This window comes from Cherax quadricarinatus, chromosome 62 (genome assembly GCF_038502225.1).
Source record: "Cherax quadricarinatus isolate ZL_2023a chromosome 62, ASM3850222v1, whole genome shotgun sequence".
NCBI lineage: Eukaryota > Metazoa > Arthropoda > Malacostraca > Decapoda > Parastacidae > Cherax > Cherax quadricarinatus.
Window position 1 is genome coordinate 3,022,596 of NC_091353.1, and position 17,163 is coordinate 3,039,758.

General features: G+C 40.9%; 1 protein-coding gene across 10 annotated transcripts in view; it reads right to left on the reverse strand.

Annotated features, from left to right (window-relative positions):
- The window catches only part of Rbcn-3A (rabconnectin-3 alpha), a 237,540-nt gene that overhangs the window by 70,406 nt on the left and 149,971 nt on the right, over positions 1–17,163 (reverse strand). For 7 of the 10 annotated variants that reach the window (XM_070098328.1, XM_070098325.1, XM_070098320.1 and 4 more), the window contains 5 exons: positions 16,017–16,258; positions 15,555–15,788; positions 14,208–14,318; positions 6,392–6,536; positions 2,608–2,806 (listed from right to left, as the gene is read on the reverse strand). In XM_070098328.1, the coding sequence (XP_069954429.1) occupies positions 2,608–2,806; positions 6,392–6,536; positions 14,208–14,318; positions 15,555–15,788; positions 16,017–16,258 (931 nt within the window). The remainder of the gene's footprint in view (positions 1–2,607; positions 2,807–6,391; positions 6,537–14,207; positions 14,319–15,554; positions 15,789–16,016; positions 16,259–17,163) is intronic. The other 3 variants (XM_070098327.1, XM_070098326.1, XM_070098321.1) reach the window with 1 other exon arrangement.

Here is a 17,163-nt window from a genome sequence, read left to right on the forward strand (position 1 = left end):
GCTGCTGCTGCTGTAGCACCGTTGTTGGTGTGGCTTATTGAGAATACCAAGAAACAATTAACCCCAGAGGATTTGCCACCCAGGATAACCCAAAAAAGTCAGTGTCATCGAAGACTGTCTAACTTATTTCCATTGGGGTCCTTAATCTTGTCTCCCAGGATGCAACCCACACCAGTCGACTAACACCCAGGTGAACAGGGAAAAATGCCTGGAACTAGTGCTCATATTGGTGAATTTAAAGCCAGCAAAGGTTGGTTTGAGAGATTTAAGAATCGTAGTGGCATACACAGTGTGATAAGGCCTGTTCTGGAAGAAAATGCCAAACAGGACCTACAGTACTCAGGAGGAAAAGGCACTCCCAGGACACAGTGTCTCATCAGTCATTGCTGCATCTTCAATAAAGGTAAGTGTCATTTATTCTTCATTTAGTAGACTAGTACATGCACAATATATACTGTGCATGTACTACTCTACTATTGTGCATGTATCCTTCTCTTTGTGTGTGGGAAAATGTATATTTCATGTGGTAAAAAATTTTTTTTTTCATACTTTTGGGTGTCTTGCACGGATTAATTTTATTTCCATTATTTCTTATGGGGAAAATTCATTCACATACCGGTTATTTCGCATAACAATTACCCCTCTTGCACGGATTAAAATCGTTATGCGGGGATCCACTGTACTAACTTTTTTCACTAAGGTGTTTGAGGAGGTAGATCATGGTAATGAATATGACATTGTGTATATGGACTTCAGTAAGGCTTTCGATAGAGTTCCACACCAGAGGCTATTTGAGGAAACTTATGGCACACTGAATAGGAGAATTTTTTTCCTGGGTAGAGGCATGGCTGACAAATAGGCAGCAGGAGTTTGCATAAATGTGGAGAAATCAGAATGGATGCACATCACAAGTGGTGTTCCACAGGGGTCAGTGTTGGGCCCGTTGTTGTTCACAATTTAGATAAACGACATAGATGAAGGAATAAATAGCGACATAAGCAAATTTACTGATGACACCAAAATAGGCCGTCCAATTCATTCTAATGAGGACATTAGAGCACTCCAGGATGATTTGAATAGACTGATGCAATGGTTGGAGAAGTGGCAGATGCAGTTTAATATTGACAAATGCAAAGTTCTAAATGTTGCTCACGGCAACACAACCAGGCTCAGGGCAACACACCCAGGATCATGGCAACACAGCCAGGACCACGACAACACACCCAGGATCACGGCAACACACCCAGGATCATGGCAACACACCCAGGATCATGGCAACACCCAGTATCATGGCAACACACCCAGGATCACGGCAACACCCAGGATCACAGCAACACACCCAGGATCACGGCAACACACAAAGCTCATGGCAACACACCCAGGATCACGGCAACACACCCAGGATCATGGCAACACACCCAGGATCACGGCAACACACACAGGATCACGGCAACACACCCAGGATCACGGCAACACACCCAGGATCACAGCAACACACCCAGGATCACGGCAACACACCCAGGATCACGGCAACACACCCAGGATCATGGCAACACACCCAGGATCACGGCAACACACCCAGGGTCACGGCAACACACCCAGGGTCACGGCAACACGCCCAGGATCACGGCAACACACCCAGGATCACGGCAACACGCCCAGGATCACAGCAACACACCCAGAATCACGGCAACACACCCAGGATCACGGCAACACACCCAGGATCAAGGCAACACACCCAGGATCACGGCAACATACCCAAGACCATGGCAACACACCCAGGATCACGGCAACACACCCAGGATCACGGCAACACACCCAGGATCACGGCAACACACCCAGGATCATGGCAACACACCCAGGATCACAGCAACATACCCAGGATCACGGCAACACGCCCAGGATCACTGCAACACACCCAGGATCACGGCAACACACCCAGGATCACGGCAACACACCCAGGATCACGGCAACACACCCAGGATCACGGCAACACACCCAGGATCATGGCAACACACCCAGGATCACGGCAACACACCCAGGATCACGGCAACACACCCAGGATCACTCCCAGTTGATCATCTAAGTGGTCTAATATGTGTACAATGGATCTTTTAATGTGTGTCTATTTGACCGTCTATTACGTGATATGTAGCATGTTTTTACGATTCTCCAGTACATGTCACAGATGGATTATCAAAAATGTATAAGACAGCAAAAATATATGACATATTTTGTGCCCCAGAGTAACGTTCTTCCTGTGTTAACGTGTCTTCAACACAAGTGAGACACTCAGCTGCTCCCTCACCTGGCTTAGCTCATATTTTGTAACTTGGCACTTACGACTCCTCTTTTTATCACATCTGCCCTTAGATGCCATTGTAACACAAAAATAGTATAATATACATAATAACTTTCAATGCCTGAAACTTTGGAAAGTTTCTAGACAAAATCGAGATAGAGCTCATGGAGCATGTAAACAGTGGTGCACGGATGCCATAATAGCAAATTAGGAGCTGTTTAAATGAGTTTTTGGGTATAATCTGAAATGTCCAAATTAGTGAAGTGCTGTAAAGCGAAGCACTATAAAACACAGATAATACTCACTCAAATGGTGTATTATGAGTTTCCAAAAGTCCACGATATTTCAAAATGGCCGGCCCAACCACCTGAGACTCAGCAAAGCATCCAGGAATGTACTCTGGTGGGGGACCTTTCTTGCTCTCTATGTGTGTCACTAGGGCATCCAGCCACTGGTCCAAAGTCCGCAAAATAGAATGGAGAAGTGGACTTTGCATTGGTAACTCTGTAAGCACCACTCACTTTAATGATGGATCATTTATACATGAAATGCAAATAAATGGTTTGAAATAAAGTGCAACATTAAAATTCATGGAACGTTATGTTGCCAAAAGTGGACATAAATGTTATTTTTTTTCATCAAACTGGCCATATCCTACCAAGGCAGGGTGGCCTAAAAAGAAAAATGAAAGTTTCTCTTTTTAACTTTAGTAATGTATCCAGGGGAAAGGGTTACTAGCCCCTTGAAACATTAAGTTTGTATGCAAGATATCACTGTTGGATTAATTTAGAAAATGTATTATGGTATTTCATTTGCCAATAATTTCTGCATTGCTAAAACATCTTCTCCAATGAACAAATACTTTAGCAACATCAACATGATTAATACACAAACTACAATTCCTCAAAACAGAATAAAATTTAATTTTTATAAAAGGTTAATTGACAAGACTGCATGAAAAAAATCTACAGCAAAATCAGTCAGTAACTTTAATAAATTATCATATTGTTGCAAGCATCATTGACTATCATTGTTGCAATCATCATTGACTATCATTGTTGCAAGCATCATTGACTATCATTGTTGCAAGCATCATTGACTATCATTGTTGCAAGCATCATTGACTATCATTGTTGCAAGCATCATTGACTATCATTGTTGCAAGCATCATTGACTATCATTGTTGCAAGCATCATTGACTATCATTGTTGCAAGCATCATTGATTATCATTGTTGCAAGCATCATTGCACGCTATCAGTCATAACTGAAAATTATTCATGTCTTTTCATCCACTGAAAAAGAATTACTGTAAGAATTATGTGCAAATCTAATATGCATGTGCTGATGTAACTAAGATACAAATAATATTCATGGGAAGTGCAGAAGTCTTCAAGAGGAAACTGGACAAGTATCTTCACCAGGTGCCAGATAAACCAGGCTGTGATTAATAAGTGGGTCAGCAGGCTACCAGCAGCAACAGCCTGGTTGACCTGGCAAGCACCAAATGAGCCTAGCCCAAGGCTGGGCTCTGGGAATAGAAAAACTCTTGAAACTCCTCAAAGGTAAGGGTCATAAGAATAGGAGGTAATCAGCTATGATCCACAGGAAAAGTAGCTTCAATTCCTTGGATCAACAGACTCCACCAGCATCCAGACACTCCCTTGAAGGGAAAAAACAAATAGCCAAATCATATTCAGCATTTGAGTTTCAAGGCAATCCATGATTTACACTTCCTAAATTATGTATAGCTAGTTAATTTTGATAATTATTAAGTAGTACATGTACTGCTTATGTCATAATTGAGAGTAATGTACAGTGTGAATGTCATGCAGAGAATTAAAAGCACAGAAATTAAAAGGCAACATGGGGTCACCGAGGGTATAGTTCAGTGGATTGAGGAGGAGTTGAGACGGTCTGGGGCATGTAGAGAGGCACAGCATGATGAAGAGAATATAAATCTAAAGTAGGAGGGGTAGGGGGTTGTTAAAGGAACAATTTGAGGGATGAGGGTAAAGAAGGCATTGACTTTTAGGTGCTTGAGCATCCAGTAGGCTTGTGCGAATGTTAGAGAAGTGAATGTAGAAAAATGCTCTTCAGTGATGTGCTGTTAGAGTGTGAGTAAGGTAACTTTTATGAATGGATCCAAAGAAATAAGTTAGCAGGTACTTGAGTCCTGGAGGTGAGAAGGGCGGTGGATGCATTCTCAAGGAGGGGTGGGGATGTTGCAGTTAGGAGGGTTATCAGGACTGTGATGTCAGCATCCTTCTGGCAAAACAAGTGATTGAATGACAGACAGTCAAAGTGTTTTCTTCTCTGTTGCGTCAACCTACTTTGGTAGGAGATGGACAGCAAAAAAAAAATCACTATTACTATTACTACTACTGCTACTATGTCTACTACAGTACTAATATTACTACCGCTACTGCTACTACAGTGGACCCTTGACTAACGCTATTAATCCGTTCCTGAGAGCTCATCGTTAGTCAAAATAATCGTTAGTCAAGTTAATTTTCCCCATAAGAAATAATGGAAATCAAATTAATCCGTGCAAGACACCCAAAAGTATTGAAAAAAAAAATTTTTAACACATGAAATATTAATTTTAATACACACAAACTGAAGAAGACATGCACAGTTACATGACACTTACCTTTATAGAAGATCTGGTGATGATTGATGGGATGGGAAGAGGGGAGTGTGTTGATGGTCTTAAGTGTTTAGAAGGGGAATCCCCTTCCATTAGGACTTGAGGTGGCAAGTCCTTTTTCGGGGTTACTTCCCTTCTTTTAATGCCACTAGGACCAGCTTGAGAGTCACTGGACCTCTGTCGCACAACATATCTGCCCATAGAGGCCTGTACCTCCCGTTCCTTTATGACATTCCTAAAGTGTTTCATAACATTGTCAGTGTCACCATTAAACACTTGTTCAGGTTTCAGTCCTTCACTGTCTATGTACTCCTTGAATTCCTGCACATATTTTTCAGCTGCTTTTTGGTCCAAACTGGCAGCCTCACCATGCCTTATCACACTATGTATGCCACTATGATTCTTAAATCTCTCAAACCAACCTTTGCTGGCCTTAAATTCACTCGCATCACCACTAGTTGCTGGCATTTTTCTAATTAAATCGCCATGCAACTTCCTAGCCTTTTCACATATGATCGCTTGAGAGATGCTATCTCCTGCTATCTGTTTTTCATTTATCCATACCAATAACAGTCTCTCAACATCTTCTATCACTTGCGATCTCAGTTTCAAAAACATAGTTGCACCTTTGGCAAGAACAGCTTCCTTGATTGCCGTTTTCTTGGCCACAATAGTAGCAATGGTTGATTGGAGTTTTGTGTACAGCCTGGCCAGCTCGGAGACATGCACTCCACTTTCATACTTAGCAATGATCTCTCTCTTCATATCCATAGTAATTCTCACCCTTTTTGCTGTAGGGTTGGCACTAGAAGCTTTCTTGGGGCCCATGGTGACTTATTTTGCAGGTGCAATCACTAAAAAGGCTGTGATAATATGAAATGTTCCGATTGTATGCTTGGAAGTGACCGCGGTGGCTGGCTGGCTTGTAAACACTGGCCAGAAGTGGACGCGTCTCAGACGGAACGAATAGTGTTGGTCGAGTTTTTTAGCGTTAATCGAGGCAAAATTTTTGCGATAAAATGTATCGCTAGTCAGATTTATCGTTAATCGATGCCATCGCTGGTCGAGGGTCCACTGTATTTCTACTACAGTACTTTTATTACTACTGCTACTGCTGCTACTATTTCTACTACAGTACTAATATTACTACTACTACAGCTAATTCCTGCTTCCATCTCTCCAACCCATCTTCTGGTCTTCTCTGCTTTTCCTTGCTCAGTTGTGATTTGATAATGGTCAAGGATAGACAGAATGCCATCTTAAGTTTCCTCTCTAAGTAAGGGTTCTTTGTGAATTACCACTGTATATTACACATAACCATTATGTAGCTAAATGTCCGTGAGGTGTAGCCAACTATGCACTACTGTAGCACTACAAGAGAGAGAGAGTGAGAGATCAGATGCACAATAGTTAAGAGAGGAGAGAGTGTGTGTCTGTGTACCTTTTTTTCCCTTACCAAGTAACTCGACCCCAGCAACTTCAAGGAAGCGTCCTACCACCATCTTGGCTGCACGAAGAGTGGCTAGCCTCAGTAAGCACCAAGAATAGGAATCTGCATCACTGTGCTCTGTGTTTTCCGTCAACACCTAATCAAGAAAAAACAAATACACGATTTAATGTATGCAAAACATATGTAAATACGTAATACAAATAAAAAGAAACTAACAATTACACAATAAACATACACAATTTTTTTTCAACACACCAGTCATCTCCCACCAAGGCAGGGTGACCCAAAAAAAAAGAAGCACTTTCACCATCATTCACTCCATCACTTAACCCTTTGACTGTCGCGGCCGTATATACAAGTCTTATGAGGTACCGTGTTTGACGTATATATACTCAAATTCTAGTGGCTTCAAATCAAGCAGGAGAAAGCTGGTAGGCCCACATGTGAGAGAATGGGTCTGTGTGGTCAGTGTGCACCATATAAAAAAAATCCTGGTGCATAATGAGAAAAAAAAACTCCGACCTTTTTTTTAATTAAAATGCCAACTTTGTGGTCTATTTTCATATAGTATTTATGGTTGTATTCTCGTTTTCTTGGTCTCATTTGATAGAATGGAAAACATGTTATAGAAATAGAGGTGATTTTGATTGATTTTACTATAAAAAGAACCTGGAAATGGAGCTCAAAGTAGGGGAAATGTTTGGTTTTTGCCGATGTTCAAAAGTAAACAAATGATGTCATTGTCCAATAAATGTCCAACTAGCCATTCTAATATGCAGTCATGAATGGGTTGATGTTATTTATACAATTATTACAGTATTGCAGTAGTCTACATAATAGTAAGTCTTCTAATTTTTGTTTGAATAAAAATTCAAAATAGAAAGCAAGAGTAATATCAGAGGGGCCTGGAGACATGACTGATGAGCAAAGAAAATGTTATTTTAGAGCCAGGAATGTCTGCATTGATCATTGTTCATTCTGGACCTTATTTTGAATTATACTGTATTTTGAAATTGTCATATTTTTTAATTTTCGTGAAATTGGCCAAATTGCAAATTTCTGACCACGTTATTGGGTAGTTGAAATCGGTAAATGGGCAGTTTCTCGTACTCAATCTATAGAGAAAATGGAGTCCTAAAGAAATAGCTATGAGATTGGTCGACTGGAACAATGGAATTAGCCGAAAATAGGGCTCAAAGTGGGCGAAATCGCCGATTTGTAAATATCGTTGAGGTAGCTAACTTCGCGAGAGCATAATTCCGTAAATTTTCCATCAAATTTCGTTTTTTTGGTGTCATTACAATCGGGAAAAGATTCTCTATCATTTCATAAGAAAAATTAATTTTTTTTTTAAATTTTGCGACACCAGGAGACACATCAGGATTGGGGGTTGCGACAGTCAAGGGGTTAAATGTATCATTCAAATAAAGGGATCTGGGAGTAATCATAAACAAATCACTATACCTTTGATATACCTTTGAAGAATTTCGAGAGTATCTACTCTATGAGCTCGGCCATGGGCCAGGCTTGTCTGGTGCTTGCCTGGTCAACCAGGCTGTTGCTGCTGGAGGCCGGCTGCCTAAATTACATGAATTTTTTTTTTCAACAAACCAGCTGTATCTCACCAAGGCAGGGTGGCCCCAAAACGAAACTCTCTCTTTTTAAATTTAGTAATTTATTCAGGAGAAGGGATTACCAGCTAATTGCTCCCGGCATTTTAGTCGCCTCTTACAACACGCATGGCTTACAGAGGAAGAATTCTGTTTTACTTCTCCATGGAGATAAGAGGAAATAAACAAGAATAAGAACTAGTAAGAAAATAGAAGAAAACCCAGAGGGGTGTATATATATGCTTGTTCATATAGATGTAGTGTGACCTAAGTGTAAGTAGAAGTAGCAAGTTCGTACCTGAAATCTTGCAAGTTTATGAGATGGAAAAAAGGACACCAGCAATCCTACCATCATGTAGAACAATTACAGGTTTTCATTTTACATTCACTTGGCAGGACGGTAGTACCTCCCTGGGCAGTTGCTGTCTACCAACCTACTACCACAGGATGGTAGTATCTCCCTGGGTGGTTGCTGTTTACCAACCTACTACCACAGGGCGGTAGTACCTTCCTGGGCAGTTGCTGTCTACCAACCTACTACCACAGGACGGTAGTACCTCCCTGAGCAGTTGCTGTCTACCAACCTACTACCACAGGACCGTAGTACCTCCCTGGGTGGTTGCTGTCTACCAACCTACTACCACAGGACGGTAGTACCTCCCTGAGCAGTTGCTGTCTACCAACCTACTACCACAGGACAGTAGTACCTCCCTGAGCAGTTGCTGTCTACCAACCTACTACCACAGGACGGTAGTACCTCCCTGAGCAGTTGCTGTCTACCAACCTACTACCACAGGACGGTAGTACCTCCCTGAGCAGTTGCTGTCTACCAACCTACTACCACAGGACGGTAGTACCTCCCTGAGCAGTTGCTGTCTACCAACCTACTACCTTTAAAATTACATGAATTTAACAGTATAAAAATTCTTGCCATTAAACAATATATATTTTTTTTAACATGCTGGTCGTCTCCCACTGAGATAGGGTGACCCAAAAAGAGAAACACTTTCACATCATTCACACAATCACTCTTTGCAGAGGCACACAGATACAACAGTTCAGATGTCACTCCAAACAGCAACTATCCCAAACCCCTCCTTTAAAATGAAGGCACTGTACTTCCCACCTTCAGGTTTCCCTAAATCACTCCACAAAATATTACCCTGCTCACACTCCAACAGCTCATCAGGTCCAAAAATCCATTTGTCTCCACTCCTAACACACTCACACATACCTGCTGTATGTTCAAACCCCCTGCACACAAAACCTCTTTTACCCCCTCCCTCCATCCTTTCCTAGGATGACCCCTACCCCTTCTCCCCTCCACTACAGATTTACATACCCTCCAAGTCACCCTATTTTACTCCATCCTCTCTAAATAACCAAACCACCTCAACAACCCCTAAACAATATATGTTATACCAAATTATCAATGTGTAACTATAGTCTGGTGTCTATACTTAAACAGTAAATAAATGAAAAATAAACAAAATGTCCAGACATTGCAAATGGGTGGAAACGAGTAGACATAACCATATTTAAGATATTGAAAGTATACAAGAACTTAGATACTGATCACTGTATAACCCTCAATAAGACTGACAAGAGACCTCTATTGTAAACTTATAAAAATGATAATATATAAAAGAAAGAATAATATGAGGAATTTTCCACAGAGTGACAAACATCAAGAATGAGATATTATATGCTACAACCACTGGAAAAAACAAATTACAATGTAAACTAAACACTCAAGATGTACTTTCATATAAGTAATCAGAAAGAGGCAATAAGAGCAGTTACTTTTTGTAAATTTATTCCATCTCTACTGTGCTCATTTGTTTTCCATCACTTGCAAGTATCACCATGAATGACTGACTTATAATGAAGTATAGCTTGGAACACATTCAAGGCTCTGCATCCATGCATTTGATGATCACTTAAAAGAAGAGAGTGGGTATGATAAATGAAAACTAATTTGATATGGATAGATTACCAATAGGTAGTAGGTTGGTAGACAGCAACCACCCAGGGAAGTACTACCGTCCTGCCAGATGACTGTGAAACAGAAACCTGTAACTGTTTTGCATGATGTTAGGATTGCTGGTTTCTTTTTCTGTCTCATAAACACGCTAGATAACAGGGATATCTTGCTACTCCTACTTACACTTTGGTCACACTTCACAGACATGCACATGCATATATATATACATACATCTAGGTTTTTCTCCTTTTTCTAAATAGCTCTTGTTCTTCTTTATTTCTTCTATTGTCCATGGGGAAGTGGAAAAGAATCTTTCCTCCGTAAGCCATGCGTGTCGTATGAGGCGACTAAAATGCCGGGAGCAATGGGCTAGTAACCCCTTCTCCTGTAGATACTTACTAAAAAAGAGAAGAAGAAAAACTTTATAAAACTGGGATGCTTAAATGTGCCCTAAGCGAAATAAAAGCTGAAGGGGGTAGGAGAGTTTCAGTGGGGGGAAATAAATGGGATTAAATCTGGAGTATCTGAGAGAGTTAGAGCAAAGGAAGGGGTAGCAGTAATGTTAAATGATCAGTTATGGAAGGAGAAAAGAGAATATGAATGTGTAAATTCAAGAATGTGGATTAAAGTAAAGGTTGGATGCGAGAAGTGGGTCATAATAAGCGTGTATGCACCTGGAGAAGAGAGGAATGCAGAGGAGAGAGAGAGATTTTGGGAGATGTTAAGTGAATGTATAGGAGCCTTTGAACCAAGTGAGAGAGTAATTGTGGTAGGGGACCTGAATGCTAAAGTAGGAGAAACTTTTAGAGAGGGTGTGGTAGGTAAGTTTGGGGTGCCAGGTGTAAATGATAATGGGAGCCCTTTGATTGAACTTTGTATAGAAAGGGGTTTAGTTATAGGTAATACATATTTTAAGAAAAAGAGGATAAATAAGTATACAAGATATGATGTAGGGCGAAATGACAGTAGTTTGTTGGATTATGTATTGGTAGATAAAAGACTGTTGAGTAGACTTCAGGATGTACATGTTTATAGAGGGGCCACAGATATATCAGATCACTTTCTAGTTGTAGCTACACTGAGAGTAAAAGGTAGATGGAATACAAGGAGAATAGAAGCATCAGGGAAGAGAGAGGTGAAGGTTTATAAACTAAAAGAGGAGGCAGTTAGGGTAAGATATAAACAGCTATTGGAGGATAGATGGGCTAATGAGAGCATAGGCAATGGGGTCGAAGAGGTATGGGGTAGGTTTAAAAATGTAGTGTTAGAGTGTTCAGCAGAAGTTTGTGGTTACAGGAAAGTGGGTGCGGGAGGGAAGAGGAGCGATTGGTGGAATGATGATGTAAAGAGAGTAGTAAGGGAGAAAAAGTTAGCATATGAGAAGTTTTTACAAAGTAGAAGTGATGCAAGGAGGGAAGAGTATACGGAGAAAAAGAGAGAGGTTAAGAGAGTGGTGAAGCAATGTAAAAAGAGAGCAAATGAGAGAGTGGGTGAGATGTTATCAACAAATTTTGTTGAAAATAAGAAAAAGTTTTGGAGTGAGATTAACAAGTTAAGAAAGCCTAGAGAACAAATGGATTTGTCAGTTAAAAATAGGAGAGGAGAGTTATTAAATGGAGAGTTAGAGGTATTGGGAAGATGGAGGGAATATTTTGAGGAATTGTTAAATGTTGATGAAGATAGGGAAGCTGTGATTTCGTGTATAGGGCAAGGAGGAATAACATCTTGTAGGAGTGAGGAAGAGCCAGTTGTGAGTGTGGGGGAAGTTCGTGAGGCAGTAGGTAAAATGGAAGGGGGTAAGGCAGCCGGGATTGATGGGATAAAGATAGAAATGTTAAAAGCAGGTGGGGATATAGTTTTGGAGTGGTTGGTGCAATTATTTAATAAATGTATGGAAGAGGGTAAGGTACCTAGGGATTGGCAGAGAGCATGCATAGTTCCTTTGTATAAAGGCAAAGGGGATAAAAGAGAGTGCAAAAATTATAGGGGGATAAGTCTGCTGAGTATACCTGGTAAAGTGTATGATAGAGTTATTATTGAAAGAATTAAGAGTAAGACGGAGAATAGGATAGCAGATGAACAAGGAGGCTTTAGGAAAGGTAGGGGGTGTGTGGACCAGGTGTTTACAGTGAAACATATAAGTGAACAGTATTTAGATAAGGCTAAAGAGGTCTTTGTGGCATTTATGGATTTGGAAAAGGCGTATGACAGGGTGGATAGGGGGGCAATGTGGGAGATGTTGCAAGTGTATGGTGTAGGAGGTAGGTTACTGAAAGCAGTGAAGAGTTTTTACGAGGATAGTGAGGCTCAAGTTAGAGTATGTAGGAAAGAGGGAAATTATTTCCCAGTAAAAGTAGGCCTTAGACAAGGATGTGTGATGTCACCGTGATTGTTTAATATATTTATAGATGGGGTTGTAAGAGAAGTAAATGCGAGGGTCTTGACAAGAGGCGTGGAGTTAAAAGATAAAGAATCACACACAAAGTGGGAGTTGTCACAGCTGCTCTTTGCTGATGACACTGTGCTCTTGGGAGATTCTGAAGAGAAGTTGCAGAGATTGGTGGATGAATTTGGTAGGGTGTGCAAAAGAAGAAAATTAAAGGTGAATACAGGAAAGAGTAAGGTTATGAGGATAACAAAAAGATTAGGTGATGAAAGATTGAATATCAGACTGGAGGGAGAGAGTATGGAGGAGGTGAAGGTATTCAGATATTTGGGAGTGGACGTGTCAGCGGATGGGTCTATGAAAGATGAGGTGAATCATAGAATTGATGAGGGAAAAAGACTGAGTGGTGCACTTAGGAGTCTGTGGAGACAAAGAACTTTGTCCTTGGAGGCAAAGAGGGGAATGTATGAGAGTATAGTTTTACCAACGCTCTTATATGGGTGTGAAGCATGGGTGATGAATGTTGCAGCGAGGAGAAGGCTGGAGGCAGTGGAGATGTCATGTCTGAGGGCAATGTGTGGTGTGAATATAATGCAGAGAATTCGTAGTTTGGAAGTTAGGAGGAGGTGCGGGATTACCAAAACTGTTGTCCAGAGGGCTGAGGAAGGGTTGTTGAGGTGGTTCGGACATGTAGAGAGAATGGAGCGAAACAGAATGACTTCAAGAGTGTATCAGTCTGTAGTGGAAGGAAGGCGGGGTAGGGGTCGGCCTAGGAAAGGTTGGAGAGAGGGGGTAAAGGAGGTTTTGTGTGCGAGGGGCTTGGACTTCCAGCAAGTATGCATGAGCGTGTTTGATAGGAGTGAATGGAGACAAATGGTTTTTAATACTTGACGTGCTGTTGGAGTGTGAGCAAAGTAACATTTATGAAGGGGTTCAGGGAAACCGGCAGGCCGGACTTGAGTCCTGGAGATGGGAAGTACAGTGCCTGCACTCTGAAGGAGGGGTGTTAATGTTGCAGTTTAAAAACTGTAGTGTAAAGCACCCTTCTGGCAAGACAGTGATGGAGTGAATGATGGTGAAAGATTTTCTTTTTCGGGCCACCCTGCCTTGGTGGGAATCGGCCAGTGTGATAAAAAAAAAAAAAAAAAAAGATTACCAATTTAAGAAAAAATGTCTTTTGGCCTTATGCTCATACAGAAAAAAGCTTAGGGACAGTGATGCTCCCCCAGTCATTGCAAGTTGTGTCTGGTTGAAGAACTTCCAAGTACTGATGGAAGTGATGCTCTACCAGTCACTGCAAGTTGTGTCTGGTTGAAGAACTTCCAAGTGCTGATGGAAGTGATGCTCCACCAGTCACTGCAAGTTGTGTCTGGTTGAAGAACTTCCAAGTACTGATGGAAGTGATGCTCTACCAGTCACTGCAAGTTGTGTCTGGTTGAAGAACTTCCAAGTACTGATGGAAGTGATGCTCCACCAGTCACTGCAAGTTGTGTCTGGTTGAAGAACTTCCAAGTGCTGATGGAAGTGATGCTCCACCAGTCACTGCAAGTTGTGTCTGGTTGAAGAACTTCCTAGTACTGATGGAAGTGATGCTCCACCAGTCACTGCAAGTTGTGTCTGGTTGAAGAACCTCCAAGTGCTGATGGAAGTGATGCTCTACCAGTCACTGCAAGTTGTGTCTGGTTGAAGAACTTCCAAGTACTGATGGAAGTGATGCTCTACCAGTCACTGCAAGTTGTGTCTGGTTGAAGAACTTCCAAGTGCTGATGGAAAAACAGCCGACAAGTTTATTAAAATGTCTGCTAACACAAGTAGATTAATAATTACCTTGGGCTCCTTGAAAACATCTTCATCCTCCTCATAATCTACATCAACATCTTCAGTATCACTCGCAGAAGAATCATAATCAATGTTTTCATAATCAGCTGGCAATGCAGGCTGCAAAAAAATAGATAAAAACCAGTATCAAATGGTATGAACTTTGTTTACTAACGTATCTGACACTGTATATTCTAATTTTTATACAATGTGTGTTTCAATTACTGTATTATAGTCAGGATGAAGTGCTAAACTTTTAGGGATCATACAACACCTGAGGAATTTGAGATAATGATGCTTGCGCCAAGGAAGAAAAGGATAACTTTGACTGCTTTATTCAAGAGCTCTTCATCAACACCAAGGTTCTGCCTTGAAGGAACCCCCCTTTGAAGGGACCCCCTTGAAGGAACCCCCTTGAAGGGGCCCCCTTGAAGGGACCACCTTGAAGGGACCACCTTGAAGGGACCCCCTTGAAGGGACCCCCTTGAAGGGACCCCTGATGATAAGTCTTCCCTTTGATTGCATCATTTTAATAGGATTTAATTTTTTTAACATCAATAAACCTCTCCCTCCAATACTATCTTTATAACATTATGTTTCAAACATGGGCCATGAAACTTAGCTTTATATGTGAAGTCGACAAGGAGTTAACATAAGTAAGTACTGACCCTTAAAACTTTTAACATAAAGACTATTTAATAAAGTAAGTCAATGACTATAAATGAACACGGATAAAATAATGCAAAATCTTCCACAGAGGAGGATAATGCAGATAATACTGAACACACAAACTCATTCCTGACAATATTATAAGGCCGAGTATTATGATTCCGAGAATCACCAATATTGAGAATGAAGACAAGTACAGTGGACCCCCGCTTAACGATCACCTCCCAATGCGACCAATTATGTAAGTGTATTTATGTAAGTGTGTTTGTACATGTATGTTTGGGGGTCTGAAATGGACTAATCTACCTCACAATATTCCTTATGGGAACAAATTCGGTCAGTACTGGCACCTGAACATACTTCTGGAATGAAAAAATATCGTTAACCGGGGGTCCACTGTATAGACTTGTTAGAAAATTCTGTCATTTATTGAAAGCACTAAATATATAAGGCTAAATACTATAGACAGAAGCCAATGCCATAATGTAGTGCACAGGACAGATCTGTGAGCCAAGCCACAGACAGCTGGTCATAAAACAATTAACAAACAGTGAGCAACACAAAAATTGGTGCACTTGCAAACATGACTTGCATGGATAATGATGGAGTACAGTACAAGCAGAATTTTTAATGCATTTTACAGAGTCTATCATTCACATACAAAAAAAGATAAGAGCCAGTACCTACCTTCTTCATGAGGAGTGACACAATGGACATTTCAGGAGGCAAGAACTGCTCCCTGTACGCTGGCTTGGTTTCCCCATCACTAGAGAAGCCACGTGGGTCTTGGAAACCCAACTGACCCAAAAGTTTCATGTTGAACTTTATGCGAGTCTTATGAAGGTTTGATATTGTAGACAAAATTCTTTCTCCACTTACTGAAGCCCCACCAGTGCCTTCTCTCTCCACAGAGCTTTGACTCTAAACAAAATAGTTTCTCAATTAAATGATACATCCCATTACACACTGCCTATCTTAACCACTTTATTTATCATATTGTCAACATAGCAGTTAAAGAGCTAAGTTTTCTAGGGAAAATTACATCACTGTATCAAAAATGACAAGATGTCAGGAATGATAATAATTATTCATCATGACATTTGCATCCCCTGAATTTTCCCTGAATTTCCAGGTCAAACATCAACTTACAGGTAAAACATTGGTGATAACTTTGAGCTGCTTTTTAACGCCCCCTCCAAAGAGTGTTGCCCAGTCTTTTTCTGTTATTGGGCGAGCAACAAGACGGTACAGAACATAGGCATCGCTTGCTACTAAACCGTGTATTAGAAGACTTAGGTACACAGCAACAAATGCTTCACAAAGAAGAAGATTTAGCTTTGGGGTGTCTTCATCACGTTCTCGAGCAACCAAGGCTAAGAGTGAAGTCACACCTGCAGAAAGAATATGGTAAATGACCAGGTTCTCACTTATGTATAAAGTATACTACATAGATTTTGTACACTCTTGCATATTAAAATAAATTCATAATTGATCATAAACTAATTCTTTCAACAAACTGGCCACATCCCACCGAGGTATGGTGGCCAGAAAGAAAAACAAAAGTTTCTCTCTTTTTCTTTCTTAACAAGACGGCCGTCTCCCACCGAGGCAGGGTGACCCAAAAAATAAGAAAATCCCCAAAAAGAAAATACTTTCATCATCATTCAACACTTTCACCTCACTTATACATAATCACTGTTTTTGCAGAGGTGCTCAGAATACAACAGTTTAAGAAGCATAAACATATAAAGATAAACAGCATATCCCTCCAAACTGCCAATACCCGAAACCCCTCCTTTAAAGTGCAGGCATTGTACTTCCCATTTCCAGGACTCAAGTCCGGATATATAAAAATAACTGAGTTTCCCTAAATCCCTTCACTAAATATTACCCTGGTCACACTCCAACAGCTCATTAGGTCCCAAATACCATTCGTCTCCATTCACTCCTATCTAACACGCTCATGCACGCTTGCTGGAAGTCCAAGCCCCTCATCCACAAAACCTCCTTTATCCTCTCCCTCCAACCTTTTCAAGGAAGACCCTATCCCACCTTCCTTCCCCTACAGATTTACATGCTCTCCATGTCATTCTACGTTGATATATTCTCTCTAAACGACCAAACCACCTCAACAACCCCTCTTCACCCCTCTGACTAATTTTTTTTTTTTCAACAAGTCGGCCGTCTCCCACCGAGGCAGGGTGACCCAAAAAAGAAAGAAAATCCCCAAAAACAAAATACTTTCATCATCATTCAACACTTTCACCACACTCGCACATTATCACTGTTTTTGCAG